A 24,091-nucleotide genomic window follows, 5' to 3' on the forward strand; every position below is an offset into this window, starting at 1 on the left:
ACTGAGGCCTCAGGAGGGGCAAAGGACCACAGGTGTGGGGACTGAGAAGGAAGCATCAAACGAAGACTTTCAGTAACTCCACCAGGCGTGGGTCCTTGTAGAGCTTTTCCTCCAGAGCCAGGTACTTAAGTGGGGCCAGCTCCTTGTGTCTGAAATCAGGGGAGGAACGAGAGGTGGTGAGGGGTTACAAAGCTAGTGCTCCAGGCTCCTAGTGGGTCCTCTCAGCTCCTCCGTCTCCTCACCGATTGAGCCGCTGCTCCAGGATGCGGATGCGGAACATGGCCTGAGAGCAGTAACTCAGGTACAAGTCTTCATCCTCGGGCGTCAAGGTCACCTGGTTCTCCTGATACCACTGCTGCTGCTTCTGCAGCTCCTGGGTCTCCTGTGGGCACAGGGAAGAGAGAGCAGGAGGGCTGATGACGACTGACTCTTAGCCAGGCTGCAGGCTGAAATCCCTACAAGGGTCGGCCCCGCTACGCCTACTGACAGGAGCCAGAGGAGCACAGGCCTGGAGCCACTGGGGTCTTGTTTAGAGGGATATCATGTCCACGAGGTTAGAGCAGGGGTCAAGACTGAGAGTCATGTGACTCTGGTCAAGGTACATTTTCAGAGCTTCCAATTTGCTGTCTGCAAAACCCACCCCACCACCACGGAGCTCTTTGTGAAGATTAAGTTAGACAATGCATGGGAACTACGTGGTGTGTACCTGACCAACAGAAATGGGTCAAGGACTAGGAGCTGTTATAAGGCTCCATCCATCCACCCACCGCTCCCTCCCCCCCTCCATCCACCCTTCCACCCAATGAACAAGTGTGAGGAAGGACAACTGGGTCATTGGGACACCCCGAGCACTGACATCCTCCCCCTCCCCCGATTAGTCCCTCACAAGTCTGTGAGGTGGTGAGCAAACAGCCCTGGGCCCATTTTCTGGTTGAGGATGCTGAGGTCCCCTCCCCTGCCAGGGCCCTGGCTGCACCTTTTCAAACCGGGCCTGGATGAGGTTGGCCTTGTCGATGAGCCGCTGCTTGAAGTCACTGAGGCACTCATCCTTGAGGCGCACGGCCTGCCAGCGCGTCAGCTTCTCTCCCGGTGGGAGCTGTGCCAGAAACGGGGCCAGGTAGTCCAGCTGGGCCTCCACCTGCCACAGTTGCTCCTCGTGCATCACGCGCTCCTGTGGAGAGGGGCGGGGGTGGGGTGGGGGGGTTCCTCTTCATCAACATGTGACCGCACAAAACCAGGCCTCAAACCCGGAAGTGCTTGAGGCCTCAGAGGGGCCTGTGCTGTCTCTTGTAGCCGCGATTATTGGTAACAGCCAACTCTCGTGTCTTATGTGAATTCACGTGTCTCTCCTTGAGCCCCAGAACATACCCTACACTCAGCAGATGCTTGCTCAGTAAATGGTAATAAAGAGTGGTTGTTAATGATGTTAAATCAAAAACTGCTGGTGAGTCTCTTTTTCTCTTCCACCCTGGGGCCTTATCTATGTCCTGTGTCGGCAGCCAGGGGCCAGTGAAGTTGGAGATGTGGGGGCCCGATGCCCAGCCCTGGGAGTCTGAGAACCAGACATCTGATGCCCTGTCCTGTCTCACCAACCTCAACCAATTAGTTAGTGAAGGGGATTTAGAAGCTGGCCTCGAAAACCAAGCTGGGTCTTGCAACCTGAGGCAGTAACGTGAACGCCCTATGCGCAGGGGTCGGATAACTCAGGCCTGTGGCCAGAGTCAGCTCGCAAGGGCTACTGGCCCAGGTTGCGACCTCCAGGGGAGCCCCAGGTGGAGGTGGGCACACAAATTTCATTCTTTCCTCGTGCAGTAGAGGTCTTGGCTTGGCCACAGCCCCTGGAAGTGGGGGAGACCTGGCTTGCATCCTGAGTGCTCTTTGGGGTGACCCATGGAAATGGTCAGCTCAGCAGCAAGAACGACCACCATGGTGTCGATAACTTCATCCCCTATACAGGGCTTTCCGGAAGAATCCCTGATCATCCTCAGCACCCTGGAGGCGAGGGGGTGTGGCTGGGGGAGGGGTCCAGGGAAAGCCAGGGCCTGGGCCAGGGAGCAAGGCTCACCATGGCCTCCCGATACTCCTTGCTCTTCTCGTTGCGCTTGGTGTCGTAGATGGAGATGGTCAGCGCATGCGCTGCCTCCTCTTCCTCCCGAAGCTTCAGGATCTCCAGCACCTGAATTGGGAAGTGGGGGCGGACGTGGTGAAGACACACCCCCACCCCTGCCACCTCCCATCTGCCCACTCTCCCTTGGGACCTGACCTCCAGCTCTGATTCCCAGGCCTGATGCCTGGACAACTTCTCCTCATTCTTCAGCTTCATCATGGCCTCGGACTGGTAGAGAAGCTTCTTGGTGTGCTCCATGGGCTCCACCTGGAACAACCACCACAGTGACATGGAGAAGCAGCAATGGCTGGGGTTGTAAGCAGATTCTGGAGCCAGACCTCCTGGGTTCAAATCTTCCCCTGCCATTTTCTAGCTGTGCAACCTCAAGGAAGTTGCTTAACCTCTCTGGGCCCGTTTCTTTCTTTCTTTTCTTTTTTTTTTCTGTGCCGTGGCATGAGGGATCTTAGTTCCCCGACCAGGGATCGAATCTGTACCCCCAGCAGTGGAAGCGCAGTATCCTAACCACTGGGACTGCCAGGGAATTCCCCTCTCTGGGCCTGTTTCTTCATCTATAAAAACACAGCTAATAATAAAAGAGGAACTGGAGACTCAGAGGGGCTAAGGAATGTGCCAGGAGAGTGAGAATTTGAACCAGGAAAACCAGCCCCGTGGAGGTGGTGAGATCTACTCCAGCCTTGGTCCCAGGATCTGCTCTCACCCAGGACTGGGGGGTAGGGATGATGAGTAGTTGAGGCCAGCTGGGTTGTCTTTCTTGGTGGAAAAGAGGAAGATTTTCAGAGGCACTCAAAGAGAAGTATCCCAGATGGGAGCTCTTGATTTTCCCAAGGGGCAGAGATGAATTTCCAGGCTGGGAACCAGGACTTTCTATCCCAGTTCTACCAAGTTGCTGGGACAGGACAGAGGGCCCCAGGGCTCTCTCCTCTTCCCACCCCCACCTGCCCCTGCCCGCCATGGCCCCCAGGCGCACCTCAAAGCTGAGACACATGTCAGGTGTCATGATGATCTTGTTGCCCTTGCTGTCCCCCTCCGTGCGCCACAGGAACTCACGCTTGGAGGCCGTGATGTGGTCCTCGCGGCAGTGGTAGCGCAGCTGGATGCGCTCATCCAGGATCAGAAACACGCGCTCTGCCACGTCTTCATCCGCAGGCTTCGCAGGGTTGCGGAAGAATCGCTCTGTGATTTTCTGGCAGACCGAAACATGCGTAGGATGGGATGTGGGAAGGGATTTCTGTGCCTGACCCGACGACAGGAGCAAAGGACACTAAGGGATGCTGGGGTCTGGGGTCATTTGGGGGGTCATGTGGAATAGCCCCTCCCAGCTAAACAATGGGTCTCAAGGCCCCAGGGGTTCTTGGTGTCTGGCCACTCCAGCCCTGGATGGTGCTGGATTTCTTCTCTAGCTCCCTCCACAAGATGGGGAGCTCACCACCTCTCCAGGCAGCCTGCTCTATAGCTAGACATCCCTTACTGCTAGAAAGAGCTTCTTTGCTATTCAGACATTAAACATAGGTTGCAAATAATTTGTAATGATATGGAGAAAAAAATCTCACATTTTAATGTTAAGAGGGTGAAACAGGAATTCCACCTACACACACACACACACACACACACACACACAAATCTTAAGTTAGAAAGGATTCTCAAAACCAAACCTATTAATATGTGGTAATATCTGAGAGTTGGCATTCTGAGATATTTTTACTTTTTACATTTTTACATGTTTTCTAAATGTTTAGTCACGAGTGTGTATTTTGTATAACAGTAAGGAAGTAATACCTCCCTGGCCCAGCGGCTGAGGGCACCGTCTGGCATCAGACAGACCTGAGACTGTGTGTTTGGTAAAACTGGAAAGGTCGCTCAGTAAAGAAGTTTCCCCGAAGGGAGTCAGGGCTGTTCCCCTCCAGGGGTAATCTTGGCCCACCAGAGGGGGCGGGCACCCTGTCCCCAGGCCCAGCGAGTGCTCACCACCATGGGCCGGGGGTTTGACTCTGCACTGTTCAGAGCCAACTTCTTGATCCGGGGCCCGAAATTGACATGGCGGTAGGAGAGGAGGTCGGGCCGCCCTTGGTAGTACTCCGTCATTGTCCTGGGCGTCTCCTCCCGTTTGATTAGGCCGTCCACGCGGGCCGTTTCATAAAACTCCATGACGCGGTCCATCTCGGGTTGCATGGACGTGTATGAGTGCACTGCCGGGGGAGGGGGTCCGGGGAGAGGGCTGGGTGAGCATTGGGAGCTCTGGCCCCTGGCTTGATAACCCAACCCCAGGCCCCAGGGAGAAGCGTTAGTATGTAACCAGTGCCCTAGTGCTGGGTATTTAGGCTGCTTCCAACTTTTTTGCTATGATCAACACTATGATGAACATCTGCAGTTTGCATTTTTTGTCCTTGCCTGCTATTTGCTGAGCAGTAGAACTGCTGGTCAAAAAGCCTACATATTTTAAAGCTATTATTGATTGTTTTGCCCAACTGCTCTCCAGAAAAGCTGCGCCAGTTTGCTGTCATACCAGCAGTGACAGGGACTCACTTGCTCACACCTGGTAGGACCATTTTTTTTCATCTTTGCCAACATAAGGGTTGTAAGATGGTCCCTTATTGATTTAGTTTCTTTCTTTCTTTTTTTTTTTTAATTTCAACCACCAAGCGAGGTTGGTCATGTTTTTAGATGTATATTGACCCTATGTTTTTCTTCTGTGAATTCTTGGATCAGGTTGTTAATTCCCAGGACATGTTCTTCCCTCCCTTCCCAGCCTCCTGGGCTCGTGGCCGTGTCTGCACCTCCATACTTCTGCCCTCTGCATCAGTCTTGTGGGGACACTTGTTGGTTTTCTTGCTCAGCATCCTAACCCCTGTAAATGTGGCCCCCGCTGGGTGCCCGATCCCAGCCACAGCATAGGCTGCGGCCCTGCTTTGCCTTTCCTGGAAGAACACTGTCAACGTTTCCTTGGATTTTCTGTGTTTCCCCTTACCTCCCCCTTGTCTGCTTTGCTTAGGGAGGCAGGGGCCCTTTCTGTTGCTTGCCGCCCAGGAACCCTGTCAATACGTGGATACTGGTTCCTCCCACTACATGCCAGCTGCATGGAGGCTGCTCTAAGGAGCACGTGAGGCCCCCAACCTGGGCACCCAGCTGGCCTAGCAATGGGGCCTACGTACCACGCAGAGCCTGGGGGTGGCCCGGCTTGAAGTAGTCGATATTCAGGCCCGTGACCTTGTTGATGTGCTTCAGCTCCAGCATATCCTCCCGGTTCTGGAACCACTCCTTTATCTCCAAAGTCTTGGTACCTGTAGGGCCCAATGCGTGCTTGAAGCAGCCAGGCCAGCTCCCTCAGCCTCCATCCCACCGCCCCAGCACACGGAGGCCAGCAGGGCCCACACTCACACCAAGAGAGGGGCAGTGACATGACCGAAGTCACGTGGCATGTTGGGGGACCCAGCTCTCCTGCTCCCCGCAGCCAGGGCTGCCCCCTTACACTCCAAGTCCTCGTAGGTGGTGAGGCGGCACACTAGGCCATTGTTGTTGAGGTACGGGGCCCACTTCTCCAGCTTTGCCCTCTTGTACTGTATCACCTTCTTCCCGTTTGGGCAGCGGGTCTCGAACGCTGCAGACACAGAGTGGGCTGGGGTCCTTCCTCCCCAGATCGGGGGAAGGGAGGGCCAGCCCCACCAGCCCACCAGCCACTCATCAGCCTCTGTGCACTGTGCTGTCTGCTAGGCTCCTCCAGCCCCCAAACCTGCTCCATGGAGACAGAGGAAAAGAGTCACCAGGGGTGGCGCCTGCCCTGGAGGAGATCTCAGCTTGAGCCTGACCACACCACACTCTCACTGCCAGGCCTTGGCTGGAAACACCATCCCCTCCTGCCCTTACTGGGCTGACTTCTTCTGATCCCTTAAAACTTAGCTCCCATGACCTCTCCTCCCAGAAGCCCTTTCTGCCCCCCGCAACCAGCCTCCAACCCCCTGGGTTCCCATGACACCCTCTTTAGCCCTTCCTACCCTGTTGGGATGGCCTGGGCCCTCCCCGTGGGTCTAGGCACTCCCACACGGGAACCTCAGCAGCCAGCAGAGGTTGGCATGGGGCACAAGCCTGCCTGTCCCCCTGCTTTCCCTGCCTGCCCCTTTTTGGTCCTGAGACCCCCTGTGCCCTCTGGGTACTGTGCACAGTCTCCTCCTGGCAGAGTGGGGTGAGGGATGGGAACGGCTGTGTCCTGGTCCTTGGTCCTCCATCACCGGCCACACTCCATCATCCTGGGTGGGTTAACTGAGCCCTGTCCTGTATGCCAGACTGGGGTCAGGCCCCAGGCTGCAGAGCTGAGTGCGTATGTTGAGAAGGAAGAAATGAAGAGGGTGCAGCAGAAAGCAGGCCATGGGGGCGGAAATGAGGGACCAAGGCAGCCTCTGCTTGTATCCCCCTGTCTAGTTGTTGCCACAGACATCCCCAGAAGCCCGGACACCAGTGAGGGTGCAATACCTTCTGGGGAGATCTCAATCTGCTCCACCCACGAGCATGGCATGTCGAAGCTCTTATCCTCATCCTCCTTGCCCTGTTGGGAGAAGTGGGGGTGGGGTGGCGGTTCTGATCAGGGCTGGGCCATGGAGCCGAAGTTATGGTCAGAGCCTCTGCCTCATCCCCCAGGGCCAAGCCGGGGTGGCTCGTCTGCTCCCCCGGAAAGCCCAGAGGTCTCGAGCAGTTCTGACCTGGCTTGACCTGAGACGGGGGGAGAGGAGCAGTCAGCTCCTCCCCGTGCCCACCTGGTGCCCGGCGAGGACAGCAGCACCCTACCCTGCATGCCCCGCCTTCCCTCTGTCAACAGAGGCACGAGGAAAGCCACAGCCCTTCAGTAAAACTGAGGCTCAAAGCAGTTAAGGGACTTGCCCGGGACCCCTAAGCCTCAGTTTTCTAACTGTAAACTGAACCCCTTGGGAGGACTGACTGATAAATGTACATAAGGGTTTGGGACACTGCCTGGATGCCCTTATAGTTTTTTTTTCTTTTTGAGCCTAGTTTCCCTATCTGGCAAATAAGGCCTGGTCTAGACAAATGGTCCTCAGGTTAGGTAACCACAGAAACTTGGTTAAGATTTTCTCAATTTAAAACTTCTCTCCCCACCAAATTGCTCAGACCTCTGATGCCTGCTCAGCTAATCCGTTCACATTTTGAGGCCAGCAGGGGGCGTCAGTGCCCCAGGATTTACTGCACAGGGGAGGAGGCTCTCTGGTCTCCAGAGATGAGGACGCTGGCAACACTCAACACCACGTGCAGGGGGGTCTACACAGCTATGCCAAGCACATCACACCAGTGGTCTCACTTTGTCCTCAAGCAGTCCCAGGAGGTAGAACAGAACCACCTTTGAGAACCCAGACTTGGGAGCCAGACTGTCAAATCCCAGGTTCAAATCCCAGTTCTGTCACTTACTGCCTGTGTAACTTTGGGTACGTTACTTCACCCCTCTGTGTGTAAGTCTTCCTATCAGTAAAGTGGGACATGATAATACTAGTACCCAGCTCACCGGGTAGTTGTGAAGATCTAGACAAGTTAATTTAAGTTAAGCACCTACTGGCACTGAGAAAGGGGCATATGCGTGTTACCTATGGGCTGAATTGTGTCCCCTCAAAATTCACATGTCCTAACACCCAGCACCCCAGAATGTGACTATATTTGGAGATAGGATCTTTTTTTTTCTTTTTTTTTTAATAAACATTTATTTTTGGCAGCATTGCTGCACGCGGGCTTTCTCTAGTTGCGGCGAGCAGGGGCTACTCTTCGTTGTGGTGCACAGGCTTCTCATTGCAGTGGCCTCTCTTGTTGTGGAGCACGGGCTCTAGGTGCGCGGGCTTCAGCAGTTGTGGCATGCGGGCTTAGTTGCTCCGAGGCATGTGGGATCTTCCTGGACCAGGGCTCGAACCCATGTCCCCTGCATTGGCAGGTGGATTCTTAACCACTGCGCCACCAGGGAAGTCCCTGGAGATAGGATCTTTAAAGAGGTAATTAAGTTAAACTAAGGTCATTAAGTTGGGCCCTATCCAATACGACTGGTGTCCTTATAAGAAGAGGAGATTAAAACACAGACACGCACAGAGGGAAGAGGCTGAGGACACAGGGAGAAGGCACCATCTACAAGCCAAGGAGAAACCAACCCTGCCGACACCTTGACTTCCAGTCTCCAGGGCTGTGAGGAAATAAATTTCTATTGCTTAAGCCACCCAGTCTGTGGTACTTTGTTATGGCAATTCTAGCAAATGAATACATCACTTATTACTACCATGAATGTAACCAACCCCACTCCCCCATTTCACATGCAGACGCTGAAACTGAAGCTTCCAACATTTAGGAAGTTTGCCCAAGATGTCAGAGCCAATAGTGAAGGCCTCTGGACCCCTGACTTCCACACACAGGGCCTCATGCAGACCTGCCTGACGGCCCCTGACTAGGAGATCAGAGATGACCAGGCCAATGACCTTCAGAAGGGCTGATAGGATGGACAAGAAAGGCCTGGAAGTGTGTGTGGAGGACCACGGTGGCCACGCAGGAAAGGCCTGGATGTGAGGAATGGCTGGCCCTGGGGCTCCCCTGGCTTGTGGAGAGGGTCTTATCGCCCTCCTCCAAGGGGCATGTTCTCTAGGCGCAGGGCAACCCCTGAATGCAAGTCCCAGCCCTCCCCTGCACCACTGGGGGGTCCTGGGCAAGTCACTGGACCTGTCTGGGCCTCAGTCTGCCCATCTGTAAAATGAGGGCATGGCCCAGGCCCTTCTGCTTTGAGGAATCTATAATTGGTCTATGTGGACTGCCCCCCACGCCATACCCATACACACGGCGGGGACATGTGTCAGGCTGGCCCGAAGCAAGACAGGGTGTCAAGTCCCCTCCACTCCCCAGCCTCCACCCCTCAGAGGCTCACCAGATTTTCCACATCATCGTCATCGTTCGTCCCATCGTCCTCCTCCTCAGTCAGGGACAGGAGAGGCTTGTCGGTCTCCAAGAGCAGGTACTCCCACCTCACAGGGTCTCCCAGGTCAAAGACCAGGTCCTGGTGGAGGAGGGGATCGCTGAGAGCCTCCCACAGTCACCACGCCCCCTCCTGCTCCGTGGGGGGCAGGGAACAGCCACGCCCAGGGGGAGAAGGCACCAGGCTGGGTCTCAGGGGGGCAGAGCGTGGCTCCAGGCCGCCTCTGAGAGTCCACACCTGCCCTCTTCATCCCCACAGGGAGACCAAGGCCCCAGGGGGGCTGGGACTCCCTTCCTGTGTTGGTCTCTGTGAGAGACTTGGAAACTCTCTGGCCTGGGGTGGCCTGGATGTGGAGGTCAGTCTACCTTGTCGGGGGAGAGTGGCATCGGGCAGTGTTTAGAGCAAACACAAGCCAGAGAGATCGTACAGGCAGGGGAAACGGCCTCCTCATGGTTCTTGCCCCGTGCCAGCGGGAAGGGAACTAGACAGGCGCACAGAAGAGGGAAGTGCGAATTTCTCCTCCCTGGTGTGGGTCCTTCACCTCTTTCCAATCCAGCCCACCTGAGCCTGGGCTCACCTGCCAAGTAACTCCCAGCAGGTGGGGCACACCACATCCCCGTCTACCTCCCCGGGGTGGTAGGCCCTGCTCCCAACTCCAAGACGGAAGCTGCCCGCAATGGTTTCAACATGAAGCTCCCCTGACGCCAGTCCTAACCCTATCCTCACTGTCCTGTCCTAGGCCTGGAGGGCTCAGCTGGGAGGTGGGAGGAGAGGGGAGGGGTACGCGATGGGGGAGAGGGAGTGAGGGAAAGAACTGCTTGTAGATTTAACAGCCGACAGTCCAGGCTTCGTGGAGAGGAATCAAATTACACAGATGTTTGAATTTCTTAAAATCATGTCCTCCATTCTGTCACTTTTCTTTTTCGGCTGCACCGTGGGGCTTGTGGGATCTTAGTTCCCCGACCAGGGATTGAACCCGGGCCCTCAGTAATGAAAGCTCGGAGTCCCAACCACTGGACAGCCAGGGAATTCCCCATTCTGTCACTTTTGTAAGTAGTAAGCAGTAGTTAGATGTTTTGCTGCTTTATCTTAAAGTTCTATCTCTATAGAAAAAGCATAAACGAATGGACAACTACGACATCCCAGTCTCTGAGTGGTGCCTCACTCCAAGGTCATTTTAAGGTTCTTTGAAGGGGACTTCCCTGGCGGTCCAGTGATTAAGACTCCGCGCTTCCAAAGACGGGGGCGCGGGTTCAATCCCTGGTCAGGGAACTAAGATCCCACATGCTCACGTGGCGTGGCCAAAAAATAAATTAGGAAGAAAAAAAGTCAAGGTTCTTTGAAGGAACAAAGCAACCGCTCCCGTGCTCATGAGGCAGTAAAAGTGACAGCCAGTGTCACGGTCTCTTTCTTCGTGCCCTCACTTGGTGATGCAGTACTGCCCCTCTGGCCTCACTTTCCCACCAGGCCACCCTTCCATCTTCATCTCATAACTTCTATTATCCCTGATATAAATTTCCTCCACCTGGCACTGGTACAGGGTGTGCTGGGGGGAGGCTGAAGGAACTTCCACCTGGAAGAGGGCCAAAGGAGGGCTGCAGCAGCCTGTGAAGGGTCGTTATCCCTCAGAGGGCTCTGACCACCGTGGCGGCTATGAGCTTGGGCTCTGGGGGAGGTGGTCTGGGCTCTGCCCCATCTGTGTGGTGAGGAAGACGTTCTTTCTCTAAAATGACAGTAACACTAGCTAACCTTTACTGAACAGCATGGGATTATTCTAAGCACCTACCGAATGTTATTTTCCACAACCCTGTGAGGTCGTTGAGGACCGAGCAACCCTGGACTCAGGGGCTCAGGGAGGCTGGGGGCTGGCTGGGTCTCCTTTGCTGAAGGCAGATGCATCTGAGCGTGTATCAAATCTGCCCGCCTCCCTGAAAGGGAGTAATGAGCTCCATGAAAGTAATGAGCTTTCATTACTGAGGGTCCGGGTTCAATCCCTGGTCGGGGAACTAAGATCCCACAAGCCCCACGGTGCAGCCAAAAAAAAAAAAGTGACAGGGGGGCGACAGCAGTTCCTTGGAGGGGGTCACTTCGGTATAGGGGGTGAGGGGCCCAGGATCTACCTTTGGGAAACTGGCCTGGTTGTAAATGGAGGACCTTGGAAATAACAAAAGAGCACAGGACTTGGTGCCTGGAGCCTGTCTCTCTTTTGATTTGCATACAGCTCAATGAATTTCCATAAATTGGGTGCACCCAGGTTCCCTGCCCCCGGATCAAGAAATAGAACATTGTCCAGAACCCCAGAAAGTCCCCTGGTATCCAGTTACAACCTCCCTCCAACTGTGTGCACGTATTTTCAACTTCTATAAATGGCACTGAGTTTTTCATACATATGTATGTATGGAAATTCATTGAGCTGGACGTGTAGGATGAGTGCACTTTCCTGCATGTGTATTGCACTTCAATACAACATTTTAAAAAAATCAAATGAACTAACAATCCATACTTTATAAGAATATACAAACCAAAAGAGCGACAATAATCATATTGAAACGATTATGTATGGGCAAAGGAGTGGGCCCTGGGCACTCAGCTACAGGGAAAGTCCAAAGCCCTCCTGGCCTGGTGGCCAGATTTCCCCACAGGTCACACCTGCCTTCCCCCACTGTGCCTGCCATACCCGCCCAGGCCCCGCCCAGGCCCCGCCCAGCACCTTGCAGCAGTTCCAACAGTCCTGCATGTTGACCCAGTAGTTCTTGTGGTTCCAGAGGCTCTCTATTCCCAGGAAGTGGTCATCTTGGGTGCTGTAGCTGCGTGCAGTGAACGGGTCAATGAAAAAGCTCTCGGGCACCTCGCGTTTCCCCGACAACACCAGGACCCAGGAGTGTACCCGCAGGCCGTGCAGGGGGTCGGTCTTTGCACTCTCCTGCTCCTGCACGGGAAAGGTGGGTGACCATGAGCCAGATGGATGGGAAGGGGGCCATCAGGGGCCCAAACATCTCCCTGGGGCTGGGGACTGGCGAGAGAACTGAATGCTGATCCACACTGCACTGCTGGCTGGCTTCGTGACCTTGAGGACATCACCCCACCTCTGAACCCGTTTTCTTATCAATAAAATGGGAGGATCTGACTCGATCTGTGGTTTACAAACTTGACCTTTTGGAGCTCTAGGGTATCTGGGATTTACTGGCTTTCCATGTTGTGATTCTGGGTGAGATTTCATCCAAAGAAAGATAGAGGGACACCATGTGGCTTCATTGTCTGCATCCCTCTGGGCAAAGGGTCACTGTGCCATGTTCATTATTGCATCCCCAGGGCCCGGACCAGAGTAGACCCTCAATAAATACTATATGGAAGGAAAGGAAAGAAGGGAGGGAGGAAAAATAGGTGAGAGGGATGATGAGAGTGTGGGTGGATAGGAGGAGAGATTGGAGGATGGATGGATGGAAGGAAGGATGGGAGAATGGATGTAGAGTGTATGTAGGTAAATCTTCAGTGAGAGTCTGAACAAGGACACCAGAACTGCACAGCATAAAATGAGTTGCTTCAGGCAGCAGGGCTCTCTGATGTTAGAACTCTATCACCAGAAGCTGGCTGACTACACTGGGGATTCCCACAAGGCCGGGCAGAGAAGGGGGGTGGTTGAAGGTTGGAGGAGGGGATTTGGCCCTGGGGGCCCATAAACACATCCCTTCGTGACCCGTGTCTGTTTCCCCATTCCCAGCAACTCCCCCTCTGGAGCTGAGTTCAAGGGTTGAGGGCTGAGGATGGTGGACCCACCACGAGGCGCTCCTCCTCCTCCTGCTTCAGTCGCCTCTCCTCCTCGGCCTTGATTGCCTCCTGCCTTTTAATCTCCTGCTCCTGTTCAAACCTGCTTGTCAGGTCCCTGGGCGGTTTGACGGCGTACTTCTTAGGTGGTGCCTTTTCCTCCTCCTTGACCATCTGTCACCCAACAAGAGAAAAAAGCATCAGCAGCCCTGAATGGCCCGCCTGCACAGCTGCTCCTGGAGCCTGCTGGCTTTCTGACCCTGAATGTAGAAAGAGCCTCAGCTCCAGGCCTGTGACCATGGGCCAGTCCTCCCACTTCCCTAACCACAGGCTCTTCTGTAAAAGTCACTGAGAATAATGAGAACATTTTCCCCAGGGTTATTCTGACAAGTAAAGACAGGAAAATGTCTGTATGAGCTGCCCATCCGGGTAGGAGCTCAGGAGATGCGATTTCCCCTCTTCATTCCCCACGGCCTAGACTAGCTACGATCTGGATCTGATCTAGAAAGTGGGGCAAATTGTCCATAGTCAGATTTTCCAGATTTTGTCACTGCAGGATTTCATATGTTGACTTGAAGTGAGAGTTTACTGGGCTAGGAAGGAGAACAAAGCCTTTGTGTGTGTGCGTTTGTGTGTGTGTGTGTGTGCGCGCGCGCACGAGCGCGCACGTGTATACAAATGTGTGCTAGGTGGCAAGAAAAATGTCCAGGAAAGGACACCACAGAGGCTGCATAAGGGGGCCTATTATGAGGAAGAAATAGTGAATCTGCATGGTTCAGAGACAGACAGACTGGGCCTTAGCTCCCAGGTCCCCATTTACCAGCTATGTGACTTTGGTCACAAAAATTGTTTCGTCTCGACACACTCATCTGTAAAAGAGAAGTGATAATTCCTACCATGCAGCGCTATTGAGAGGGGCAACCAAGTCAATGGACATGTAAGTTGTTTATAGACCGGGAGCGCTCTCAGCATCCATTAGCTATTGATATCATTTTCATAATTAAAATTTTGGCTAAGAGGCCTGTAAGTGAGTTCTCAGGCCTTTAGAGCCAAAAGCAGTGATGGAGCTTTTTTGTTCCATCTTTCTTGGGGAGGTGGCGCTGAGAGAGCAGGCAGGGCTCCCACCTGGTACCTCCCCCTCCTTCTCCACCAGACTGCAGCCCCGGGGGCCCCAGGTGCTCACGCAGGTGTAACACAGGTGCATGTGCATCATGCCGGATGCCCCAGGTCCCTGGATCCTCTGCCCTGAGCTGCAGACACCCACAGGGTCTTGACCCTGATCACAGAGTCCTGGAATCAATCCAGTTCATGAAAAGCATTTTCTGCCAGTAGTATGGCTATTTTCCAAATGCAAAGAGATGCTTTTATGATTCCCACAATTAAATTCACTTAAGAGTGTTGTGTTCACAGCAGCCTCGGGTCATTATAGTGCTCTCAGTCAACTGATATAAAAACACAACCACCACCTGCTGGAGGGCTGGTGAATTTTGTATTGTTAAGAGGTCCTTTTTACCTGGGAGGGGAAAAAAAAAAGAAGTAAACGTCTGTCTGTTTGTCTGCATTTTCCTTATATGAAAATGGCTGGATGGATTTTTATCAAATGTGTAGGATAAATTTGGAAGAATTTCGCTTAAGATATCAGCCATACGGCACTCACAAATGCGGGGAACACAGTAGCTGAAACTGAGTTACAACAAGGGGAGAGGAGCAGCCAGTTTGGAGAAATGGGCTGTGTGTATTAAGATGCCAAAGATGGAGAAATCATCAGTGGTTTGAAATATGAACTCCTGAAGGGCTGCCTGGCGATGGAGCCGGGGCAGGGGCGGAAGCGGCAGGGACAGGTGGCTTTAAGGATGGCGTGTCTTGCGCGGTGCTGAGGGCAGCACAAGCCCGGCCGTACCTCCTTGGGCTTCATGGTGAGTGGGCACACGTCCCGAGTCAGGTCCATGTGGCACAGGTCCTGCGAGCCATAGCCGTAGACGCAGTAGGCATCGTAGCCAGCGCCGATGAGCATGGAGCAGAGCAGCGTGCTGAAGTCAAAGCAGTTCCCCTTCTGGTACTTGAGCACCGTGGTCGAGGAGTACAGGTAGGAGGGCTGGGCACAGCGAGCTGGTCAGTATAGCCACCCCGTTGCCCCCACCTGCCCTCCCTGCTCAGCAAGGGCTGGGCACCAGGGCCAGGGTGCCCGCTGGGCCCCAACAGGGCTCCTCCCCTTTGTCGGGTTAGGGAGCCTGCTAAGAATGGGGTGAAAACCACAGATCCCGTGTCCGTAAAGTGCAATCCAGGTTTGCCTATAATTGCAAGGGGCCATGGACTTCCTGATGGGAAAGACCGTCTGGGATGTAGAAGCTTCTGGTCTGTTGCTCTCTGATTGGTCATTTTACGGTTTTATTCCAGAGTTACCCTCACCTTTTACCTCCATCCTTCTCTTCTCTCTGTTTCTCAGTTCTCCCCTGTGTACACATCCCCATCTCCCTCCCTCCATTCTTTTTTTTTTCCCTCCCTCCATTCTTAATGAGATTGAGCTGGTCAGAAGCCCAGAGATGTGACATTGGACCATGGGCAGCAGGCCCTCCCCTCTCTCTCCTTTCCCACCTCCCGAAGTCCTGAAAGGAAGACTCTGAAGGCAGAAAGAGGCAAAGGAGCCAAAGAGGTGGGAGCCCGGAGACCAGGCTTGCTGTGTGACCTCAGGCAAGTGGCTCTCCCTCCCCAGACAGACTCATGGGCTGTGTCCTGAGGCTGGCCAAGCCTCCTTCTCCCGCCCTGCCTGGCTTCCCATCTCAGGCCTCATGGCAGCCCCAGGTGGTGCTTACCGGCTTGAGGGGGTCGGGCAAGGGCACCGCGGACAGGAAGTCTGAGACAAACTGGGCGCAGGTGTCCCAGTTGTAGAGCTCAGGGTAGGGCATCAGTGTGGGCCGGATGGTTGTGCTCACGAACTTCTGCAAAGGGAGAGACCACGGGCCCTGGGGGGAGCACTCCACCCGGGAGGAGACCATGGTGCTCCCAGGAGGCCGGGGCCTCGGGGTGGGGTGGGGGGCAGCTCTCTGGCCTCAGGCTCCTCCTCGGTGCCTTGGGAGTTGGAGGAAGGGATCCCTCAAGGCCCTTCTCCCCAGATCTAGAATAAGCCTGTGCTGTCCGGGGTGCAGTGATGTGATCACCACCACCCCACTCGGTGCCGCCAGACCTGCCCCACCTCCCTGATCCCCCAACAGCCCTGTGAGGCAGGTCCCGCTGACAGATGAGGATGCTGAGGCTCTGCGAGGTGAGCTGACTTGCTCAGGTTCACAGTCAGTAGCAGAGCTGGGTCTGTCTTGGCCACCCTGGGGCTGGGGGCCAGGCCTCTGGGGTCTCCCTGTGAATTTGAGGAAGGCCCCACCTAAGGGGCAGCCCCGGTGCAGTCCCCGCTGATGGCTGCAGGGCAGATGCAGGCCTGGGGTCACCAGATCCAGAGAAGAGGGGACTAGGGATCTGGACGGGAATGGCTGAGCTTCAAATGCTGGCAGCTAATACCGGGTGAAAAATCAACAGGTGGGCCAGGTAAAACAGTCTGTGAGTCCCTGTCAGCCTATGGGCTGCTGCTTTGCAACCCTTGGATTCATCCCCTGCCATTCCATCTACAGGTGGGGAAACTGAGGCCCAGAGAGACTCAGAGATGTGCCCTGGGTCACAGGGCGGGAAGGAAGGAGGCCAGCGCTTGGGTCCTGGCCCATTTTATCTTATTTCTCGGCCTTTCCCTGCATAGGGCTGGCCTCGGGGGCCGGAGACCACACTGTGTGTCTGGCTGCCCCTTAGGTGGGGTGTGCAGGCTCCAAGCCACCACAGGCCCCCAGGGGTGACTCACAGCGGGCCTGCTGGGGCCTGTGGACATTTGAGTTTGTATGCTGCCCCTGAAATATAAGCTTTGACCCATGAGAGGTCTGTGCTTGGCCCACCTCCCTCCACCCTCTGCTCTCCAGCCCCCGGCCCTGCCCAGTCTTACAGGCACTTCGCACTCGTTCACTGGGTGCAGGAAGAGGGGCACGCGGTCCGGGCACAGGTGGCTATACTGGCGGGAGAAGTTGTCTGCCACCTGCAGCAGGTGTTCCTCCTTGGGCGTGTTGCTTTGGTAGGAAAGGGGCAGCTTGGAGATGTCAATAGCGTCCTTGGTAAAAGTCCTGTGTCCGTAAGAGGGGTGGCATCAGTGTGCGTGAGGCTAGGCCTGGCACACAGGGAGCCCTCCATCCACCTTAGCTGCCATTGGCTGTATCCCGTCCTCATTTAATCCTCACAACTACCTAGGAGGGAAGTATCATTCTTATCAGCTGCCCTTTTAAACAGATGAGGGAAATGAGGCACAGAGAGTTTGAGTGACTTGCCCAGGGTCACACAGCTAGGGAGGGGCAGAGTGGGGACTTGGACCAGGCAGCCTGAAAACACAGCCCTCACTCCTAACCACCTCCTTCTATGTCCTGGTCCTGCCTCCCAGCCCAGGTACCACCATTCTGCCCGGCTCTCCCGCTGCCCGGCCCTGGTCTGACTCTCACTGGGGCTGCTGGGCCAAAGCCCCCACCTTCCCCACCCCCGACACTCACGAGGGCTTCTCCGGGATGGAGACCTCAATCTCCGACAGCTTCCTCTCCAGGTCTCTGAGCATCTCCTGCGTCATGATGGTTTCCTCCTTCCGCACCTCCATCGGCCTCATCATTTTCTCGCCCCTCTCGGCCCGCTCGGCCTCCTCCTCCTCCTCCACTTTCTCCTTCAGGACCTCCATTCTGGCGTGTCTCTGACTGTCTAGAGATGAGATCTCTGGAGGAGGAATAAATGCACTCTGAGTGGCCGACTTCAGACCAGGAAGGAGCCACCAACACCACCCGTGTCCCTGGGTGGAGGTTTTAGGTGGTTTAGATCACAAAGGGAGGAGGCGAGTCCCTCTTAAACTTCCTTTCCATCAAGGAGAAAGTCTCCACGTGGTGCTAGCACACCTGTAACACCTTTCTGATATTTGCAAATTGCCCTTTAAATCCGACAACGCAGGTCACAGACTGAGAACTATTGTCAGTGCAGGAGCAGGTAGCTCAGGCTTACTAACCTCGCTTTGTTTTTTGTATATTTATTCTGCCAGTGACCTTCTCTTTCTGGCAGGTGATGTTAATGCTGTATGGATAACTGTAGTATTATGAAGTTTCCTGTTAAATATATTTATGAAGTCCAGCAAGTTTAAATTTAAAGAAAATTATTCATAATAGTAAGGAAGAAAAAAAAAAAGAGGTAACATCACCAAACTTGGAACACAGAGAGGGCAAGAATGGGGCTGCCACTAAGGCACCTGGATAAGGGGCAGGTGGGAGTGACACAGCCTGCACTCTCCTGGCCAAGCCCTGTGTCAGCTCTCAGGGTGGAGGACCTTTGTGTGGCGGGACACACTGAAATACCATATGTGCTTGTGTGCCCTAGGGAAGCCCTTTTCAGAGCCCAGCCTCACTATGATGGACCAAAGATCCAGTCCCCTTGTAAATTTCCGAAGTGATAAGAACACCAAACGCATCTTTTTCTCTATTGCAGCAACTCTGGGTGAGCCCCTGGATGGCTCCTGGATGGGGACATGTCACCAGAAAGACCAAGCCGTGATTAGAAGCTTGGAATTTTCAGCCCCCTCCCACCACCATCCTCCAGAGAGGAGAGAAGAGTGGAAATGGAGTTAATAATTGATCAAGCCTACATGAGGAAGCCTCCATAGAATCCCAATAGTAGGGGGTTCAGAGAGTTTCCAGGTTGGGAAGGTGACGTCCTGGGAGGATGACACATCCCAACTCCACAGGGACAGAAGCTCCGGCACTCAGGACCTTCCCGGACCTCTCCCTGTGTATCTCTTCATCTATCTGTCCATTTGTATCCTCTACCATGTCCTTTAATAAACTGGTAGATGTAATTGTTTCCCTGAGTTCTGTGTGCCTCTCTAGCAAACTAACAGAACCCAAGGCAGGAGTCATGGGAACCCCCAAATGGTAGCCAAGCCGGACAGAAGTTGTGGGTAACCTGGGGACCGACTACTTGCCATTGGCATCTGAAGTGGGGTGGGAAGAGGCTTGTGGGACTAAGCCCTTAACCTGGGGGATCTGACGTTATCTCCAAGTAGGTAGTATCAGAATTGAGTTCAGTTGTAGGACACCCAGCTAGTGTCATGGAGAATTGCTTGGTGGGGGGTAAAAACCTACACATTTGGTGAACAGAAGTGTCAGAAGTGAAGGGTTCTGTGTGAGTAGTAAAGGAGAAACACAGAAGGTGGGAGACTGAACTGAGTTTTTCCATTACAGACCCTATGAGGCAGATATAATTATAATACCCACTTTGCAGATGAGAAAATCGAGGCCTAGAGAGGTTAAGTGCTCTGCCTAAGGTCACAGAGCAAGTAAGTAGCAGACTTGGGGTTTGAACCTGTATACTTCTGGCTCTGAAACCCATGCACTTAAGGGCCTAAAGAGATGGGAAAGTTCTAGAAGGGATGGTTTGTTGGAGGCAGGGTGAGTAAGGAAAGACATAGAAGGGGAAAAGGCCAAGGTGTCAGTGGGCAGAGGGGCACAGCCACTAAGATGGACCCTGAGCCCAAGGTCACAGAACACCGTCATCAGAGGTGGAGCTGAGCCAGAACCTGCAATATTTATTCCTTACACCAGGCTGCCTCATCAGCTACAGCGTAGTTTGGGGAAGGCAGTCCTGCTTTACAGTTTCCCCAACTCTGCCCAGAGGCTCTCCCCACCCACAAGCCCTTCCCTGCATCCCCCTCCCCAGCCGGAACCTCCTCCTCCCTATCACACACACACACACACACACACACACACACACACACACACGCTGAAAACTTCCCCAGAAAGTTTGGGGCTGAAAGCCCCCCAGACGGAAGAAGCCCCCTTACCACCAGCACCCACGCCCTCCCCCTGCCAGGCTGCCAGGCAGGGTCCAGCCACCCCAGACCCCTGCTCCCATCTCACCCCTCTGAGGACAGCCTGTACAATCTGTTAGCCCGTCTCCGTGGTAACGTCTTTCAAGGCTGATGGGAGGTCCTGGGAGAGGAGGCTTGTGGGAAATGTAGTCTTTTGTAACTACCCAGGTCTGGGTCCAGAAGACCCACTGTGGCATGTCCCTCAGCCAGCGGTGGGCTGGAGCCAGCTTGTGCCAGCTTGCAAGAGCTGACTTTTAAAACTTCAGGAATGTTTGTGAGCCCATGGACAAACACAGCCATTATTAAAATTTAAGTTATAAAAACGTATAAGTAAATAGATTATATTAAAAACAAAGGTAATAAATACTCAAAACTCATCACTTCCTAATTATTTTACTGCATTTTATTATTATCTAAGCTCTTGAGGTTATTTATGCCTATTGTATCTTTACAACGAAAATATTATATAAGTGTGAGCTACTCTGAATCTTTTTCCAACTTCAGTGATGTCATATTGATAGCTTAAAATTGGCGATGAGATTATTTACACCACAGAAATTGGCAAATGCCACAGACTAGGGCTTTTTCTCTCATCAGGTAGTTGTTAAACATTTACCAGGACACCACGGCTTCTGCTCCATGCATGGTCAATGTGACCTTCATCAAAACAGATGGAAACCAGTGTGGGTCCTGGCATGGCTGCCTGTCATAGTGGACAGAGCCAGGCTGCATGAGTCTTGGTTCTAGTACAGGCTGGACCGCTGGTTTAGTATATAACTCATGGCACAGAGAAAACTTATCCATTAGGTTAGTGGCCCATGAAAATGCTTAATTTTAATTTATTTTAAATTCCAAAGAAAAAATGAATAGACTGATAATGAATATATAATTATGAATCCACCCAGGATTATATTTGTCTTTGTACCAATGCAGTCACAAAATATAATTTTTTCTGTTTTGTTTTTAAAGGAAAGGGCCTACAAAACTTGTAATGCTGCCTTGTAGCGGGCAGTGGGGTCCAGAGGAATACTGCAGATGTCCTGACAAGGTTATATAGTTGCTGTTATTGGTGAAAATATAGGAATCACCTCATTCTCAACAATAAAGAATAATTTTTTCTTCCGGCTGGAACATTACGTAGTCATGAAAAATAAAGTGTGAAGGATAAATTAGACCAAGGGAAATCTCCTGAGAAGGCATGTGGACATCAGTCCTGGAGTTCGCCCTGGGATTACCTCTGTGGGGAATTCACCTGGGATGAGGCCAGGAAGGGAAGAGGAAAAGGCAAATGTGATATGTTAGGCTGGTGGAATGGAGCGTAGGCCTCATTGCCCCTTTTTTCCCATGCAACACCTAATTTCCTTTGTAAAGTGATTTATTCCCCTTTACCCACTCCCATTCCCTGCCCACATAGACATCATTCTGATGTTCTCCCCACTCCCTCAAATGAGCATTCTTTGGCATACTCCTGGTGTTTTTAACTTGTGTTAATGATATTGTATTAATATCTCTGTTTCTTACATTTTCACTAAGAACTGTGTCTTTAAGATCCACCCAAGTTGCTGTGTGTCCATGGACCCACAATAATTACCTCTCTACTCTCCCAGCAGTGGACACCCTGCTTTGCCACCAACTCCCATTATCCACAGATAATGCCACACGTGTCATCGGTGGAGTCCCTTCTAGACCAGCAAATGTTTCTTTGGGGTAAATAACCAGGAGCGGGATGGTTGGCTCCGCAGCAGCACCTCACTTTTCTCCAGGCAGCGAAACCTACACGCTCCCCACCTCCCACAATGCGAGGGAGCCTCGTACCCTTGCCCCCACCAGCAGCTGATATTCTCTCCCTTCCTGATGTTTGCCAGTTTCATAGAGGTACAATGAGATCTCGCTGTCATTTAACATGCCTCTCTCTGATTACTAATGATTTTAAATGTGTCTTCATGTGCTAATGTGTTAGTTTTAGGCGTTTCCTCCTCTGAAATTGTCTTTTAAAACCTCAGCCCATTTTTCTTTATGGGGGAAGTATCTTGTTTGGATTGCAGGACTTCCAGATGTTAAGCCCTGGTTTCAGATGCTGCAAACACCTCCCTCCATTCTGTCACATGTCTTCTAACATCGCCCATGGTGACCTTCATTAAACAGAAAACCTTAATTTTGATGTAATTAAATTTATCAGGTTTTGGTTTGACGTTTTGTGCTTATGAATTTTTGTTTGAGAAATCCTTCCTTGCACTTAAGTCACAAAAATATTTTCCTATGTTAACTTTATAATTTTGCCATCCCATTTAGACCTTTACTCTGCCTGGAGCCCATCTCTGTATGAGGGGTTAAGTAGGGATTTTGTTTTATGTTTCCCCATACAATGAGCTAATTTTCCAATACCACCATCAGACCATTCGTCCCTTCTTTGTGATGTCACTCTTGTCGTGTATTAAGTCCCCCAGGTGTACACGAGTCTGCCACTGAGCCCTCTGTTCTGTTCCACTGGTCTTCATGCCTATCCCTGCACAGACTCCATGGTGAATTTACCACTATGGCCTTGTAAAATCTTTATATCTGCAGGTCAGTTCTTCTTTCTATGTCCTCTTTCATTAAGGATGACTTAGCTATTTGAGGACTATATGCCTTAATATAAATTTTAGAATAAGATTTAGAAAGTCTAAAAATATCATTTAGAATGTTTACTGGAATCACATTGTATTCATAGATCAATTTGTGAAGAACTCTTATCTTTTGATATTGTTACCTCTCTGAAAGCACAGAGCAAGTAGGTCTTCTTATTTCCTGTCTATTTGTTAGATTGTAATGGAAAAAATACTAGGAATGAAGAAATTGAGGCAGAACAGAGAGAACCAGGCAGGGAACCACGGTGAGGGGACACTTCCTGAAGCACACAGATGACCACTGCAACCCAGCGCCTGATAAAGTGTCAGCCAAGGCCAAGCTCTGGCTTAGTCACATTCACGCTGGGCCAGGTGGGCAGCCGTCTTAGCCAGTATCTCATTTAATCATCAGCCCTGTCGGGCAGCTACTGCCATCCCTGCTTTACAGATACAGTAAGTGGGGAATTGGCCCAAGGCAAAGAATTTGGACCAGGCAGGCTGACCTCAGAGTCCATGCTCTTAACCATGGCGCTATCCACCTCCCAGGCTGCTCTTGTGATGCTTCAGTGACAGGGGAACCCCGTCTATCCACGCTGGACCTTGGGGTGTATTTCTGTCACAGCCGTCCCTGGCCTTAGCACGTGCTCCACTTGGCACTTGGAGCCACTTTTGCAGTGACTTCAGGCAATGAGGGACCCCAGCCCCTCTGCCCCTGCCTGGCCCTGTGGTGGAGAGCCAGGCAGAGAAAAGGACATCCCTACTGTTAGCCACGCTCCCCGTCTGCCCTCCGCATCTGCACCTGGAAACGCAGCCCATCCGGCGCTTGTTGTTCTGTTGGTCGCACATCCCACTGAGCACGTCTTAATGAGAAAGCAAGGAAGAAGCAAGAAAAAGCCACCACCCAGGATTTCCCTTGAGACTCGGGGGTCAGGGATGAGGTGATAATTCTTAAACCCATGGAGACCCCAGCTCTAGTGTCGGCCCAGCTTGCACGGTGGTCTTGGGTGGGTCCCTGGGCTTCTCTCGGCCTCCATTTCGTCCTCCCCACCCAGGGCTGGTCCACTTGGCAGAGCTGTACAAGGAATCTGGAAGGGAGCTTTAAACTTCACACCCTCCTAGTTTACAAACAGGTTGCAGAAGCTCACAATTTGCTTTACACCCAGGTTTTCTTTTAGCCAAGGGGGGTTCTCAGGGAACAAACTAACTCCTGCTGACTTAGTGCTGGGCACTTTACTTTTGTCGCCTCACTTAATGCTCTCAGGACAAGGCAAGGACTCAATGAGCCCCATCTTACGTAGGGTGAAACTGAGGTTCAGAGAGGTGCAGTGACAGGCCCAGGGTCACACAGGCCCTAAGCAGCAGAGCTAGGATTTGAACCCAGGCCTGTCAGACACTGGAGCACTATTCTTTCTGAGGACAGGTTAGTAACCCTGAGACTTTGGGGTAAAGTTGCTAAGACCTTCAGGGTGAGAAACGGTTGTTTGTGAAGATAAGTCCCGAAACCTACCAAGTTTGTCCACAAAAACTGATAATGTGGCTCAACTGTCGCAATGTCCACACTCTAAGATTTCCCTTCTGGGAACACAGTGACTTGCATAAACCAAGGGTCCCGGGCCTCCTTTCTTTCATCTGTTTGCTGGGTGGGAGGAGGGAGCAGGGGAATCCAGTCCAGGGCACCTGAGGGGAAGAGGCAGGCTTCTCACCTGTAGAAGGTGCTTGACCGTCTGCAAAGC

At 52.7% G+C, this 24,091-nt stretch overlaps 1 protein-coding gene across 1 annotated transcript; it reads right to left on the reverse strand.

The window, feature by feature from the left end:
• On the reverse strand, positions 1-19,824 carry DRC7 (dynein regulatory complex subunit 7). The gene is made up of 18 exons (XM_061173298.1): positions 19,802-19,824; positions 17,405-17,618; positions 16,813-16,987; positions 15,647-15,772; positions 14,734-14,928; positions 12,846-13,007; positions 11,779-11,997; positions 9,021-9,149; positions 6,593-6,665; positions 5,595-5,723; positions 5,278-5,406; positions 4,094-4,314; positions 3,096-3,311; positions 2,264-2,374; positions 2,066-2,176; positions 977-1,171; positions 243-382; positions 1-149 (listed from the first exon to the last, which is right to left on the reverse strand). The coding sequence occupies exons 2-18, from the start codon at positions 17,581-17,583 to the stop codon at positions 56-58; spliced, it is 2,604 nt and encodes an 867-aa protein (XP_061029281.1). The 5' UTR covers positions 17,584-17,618; positions 19,802-19,824; the 3' UTR covers positions 1-55.
• Positions 19,825-24,091: the final 4,267 nt, after the last annotated feature.

The sequence above is a fragment of the Eubalaena glacialis genome, chromosome 18 (assembly GCF_028564815.1).
Source record: "Eubalaena glacialis isolate mEubGla1 chromosome 18, mEubGla1.1.hap2.+ XY, whole genome shotgun sequence".
Lineage (NCBI taxonomy): Eukaryota > Metazoa > Chordata > Mammalia > Artiodactyla > Balaenidae > Eubalaena > Eubalaena glacialis.

Excerpts from the sequence above, each read along its gene's own strand:
- DRC7 (XM_061173298.1), bottom strand. The coding sequence starts at position 17,583 with ATGGAGGTCCTGAAGGAGAAAGTGGAGGAGGAGGAGGAGGCCGAGCGG. Across the intron at positions 4,315-5,277 it reads CCACCCCCAGGCTCTGCGTG|TGCACTCATACACGTCCATG; the intron begins GTACGTAGGCCC and ends CTCCCCCGGCAG. Across the intron at positions 2,177-2,263 it reads CCTGGGAATCAGAGCTGGAG|GTGCTGGAGATCCTGAAGCT; the intron begins GTCAGGTCCCAA and ends TTCCCAATTCAG.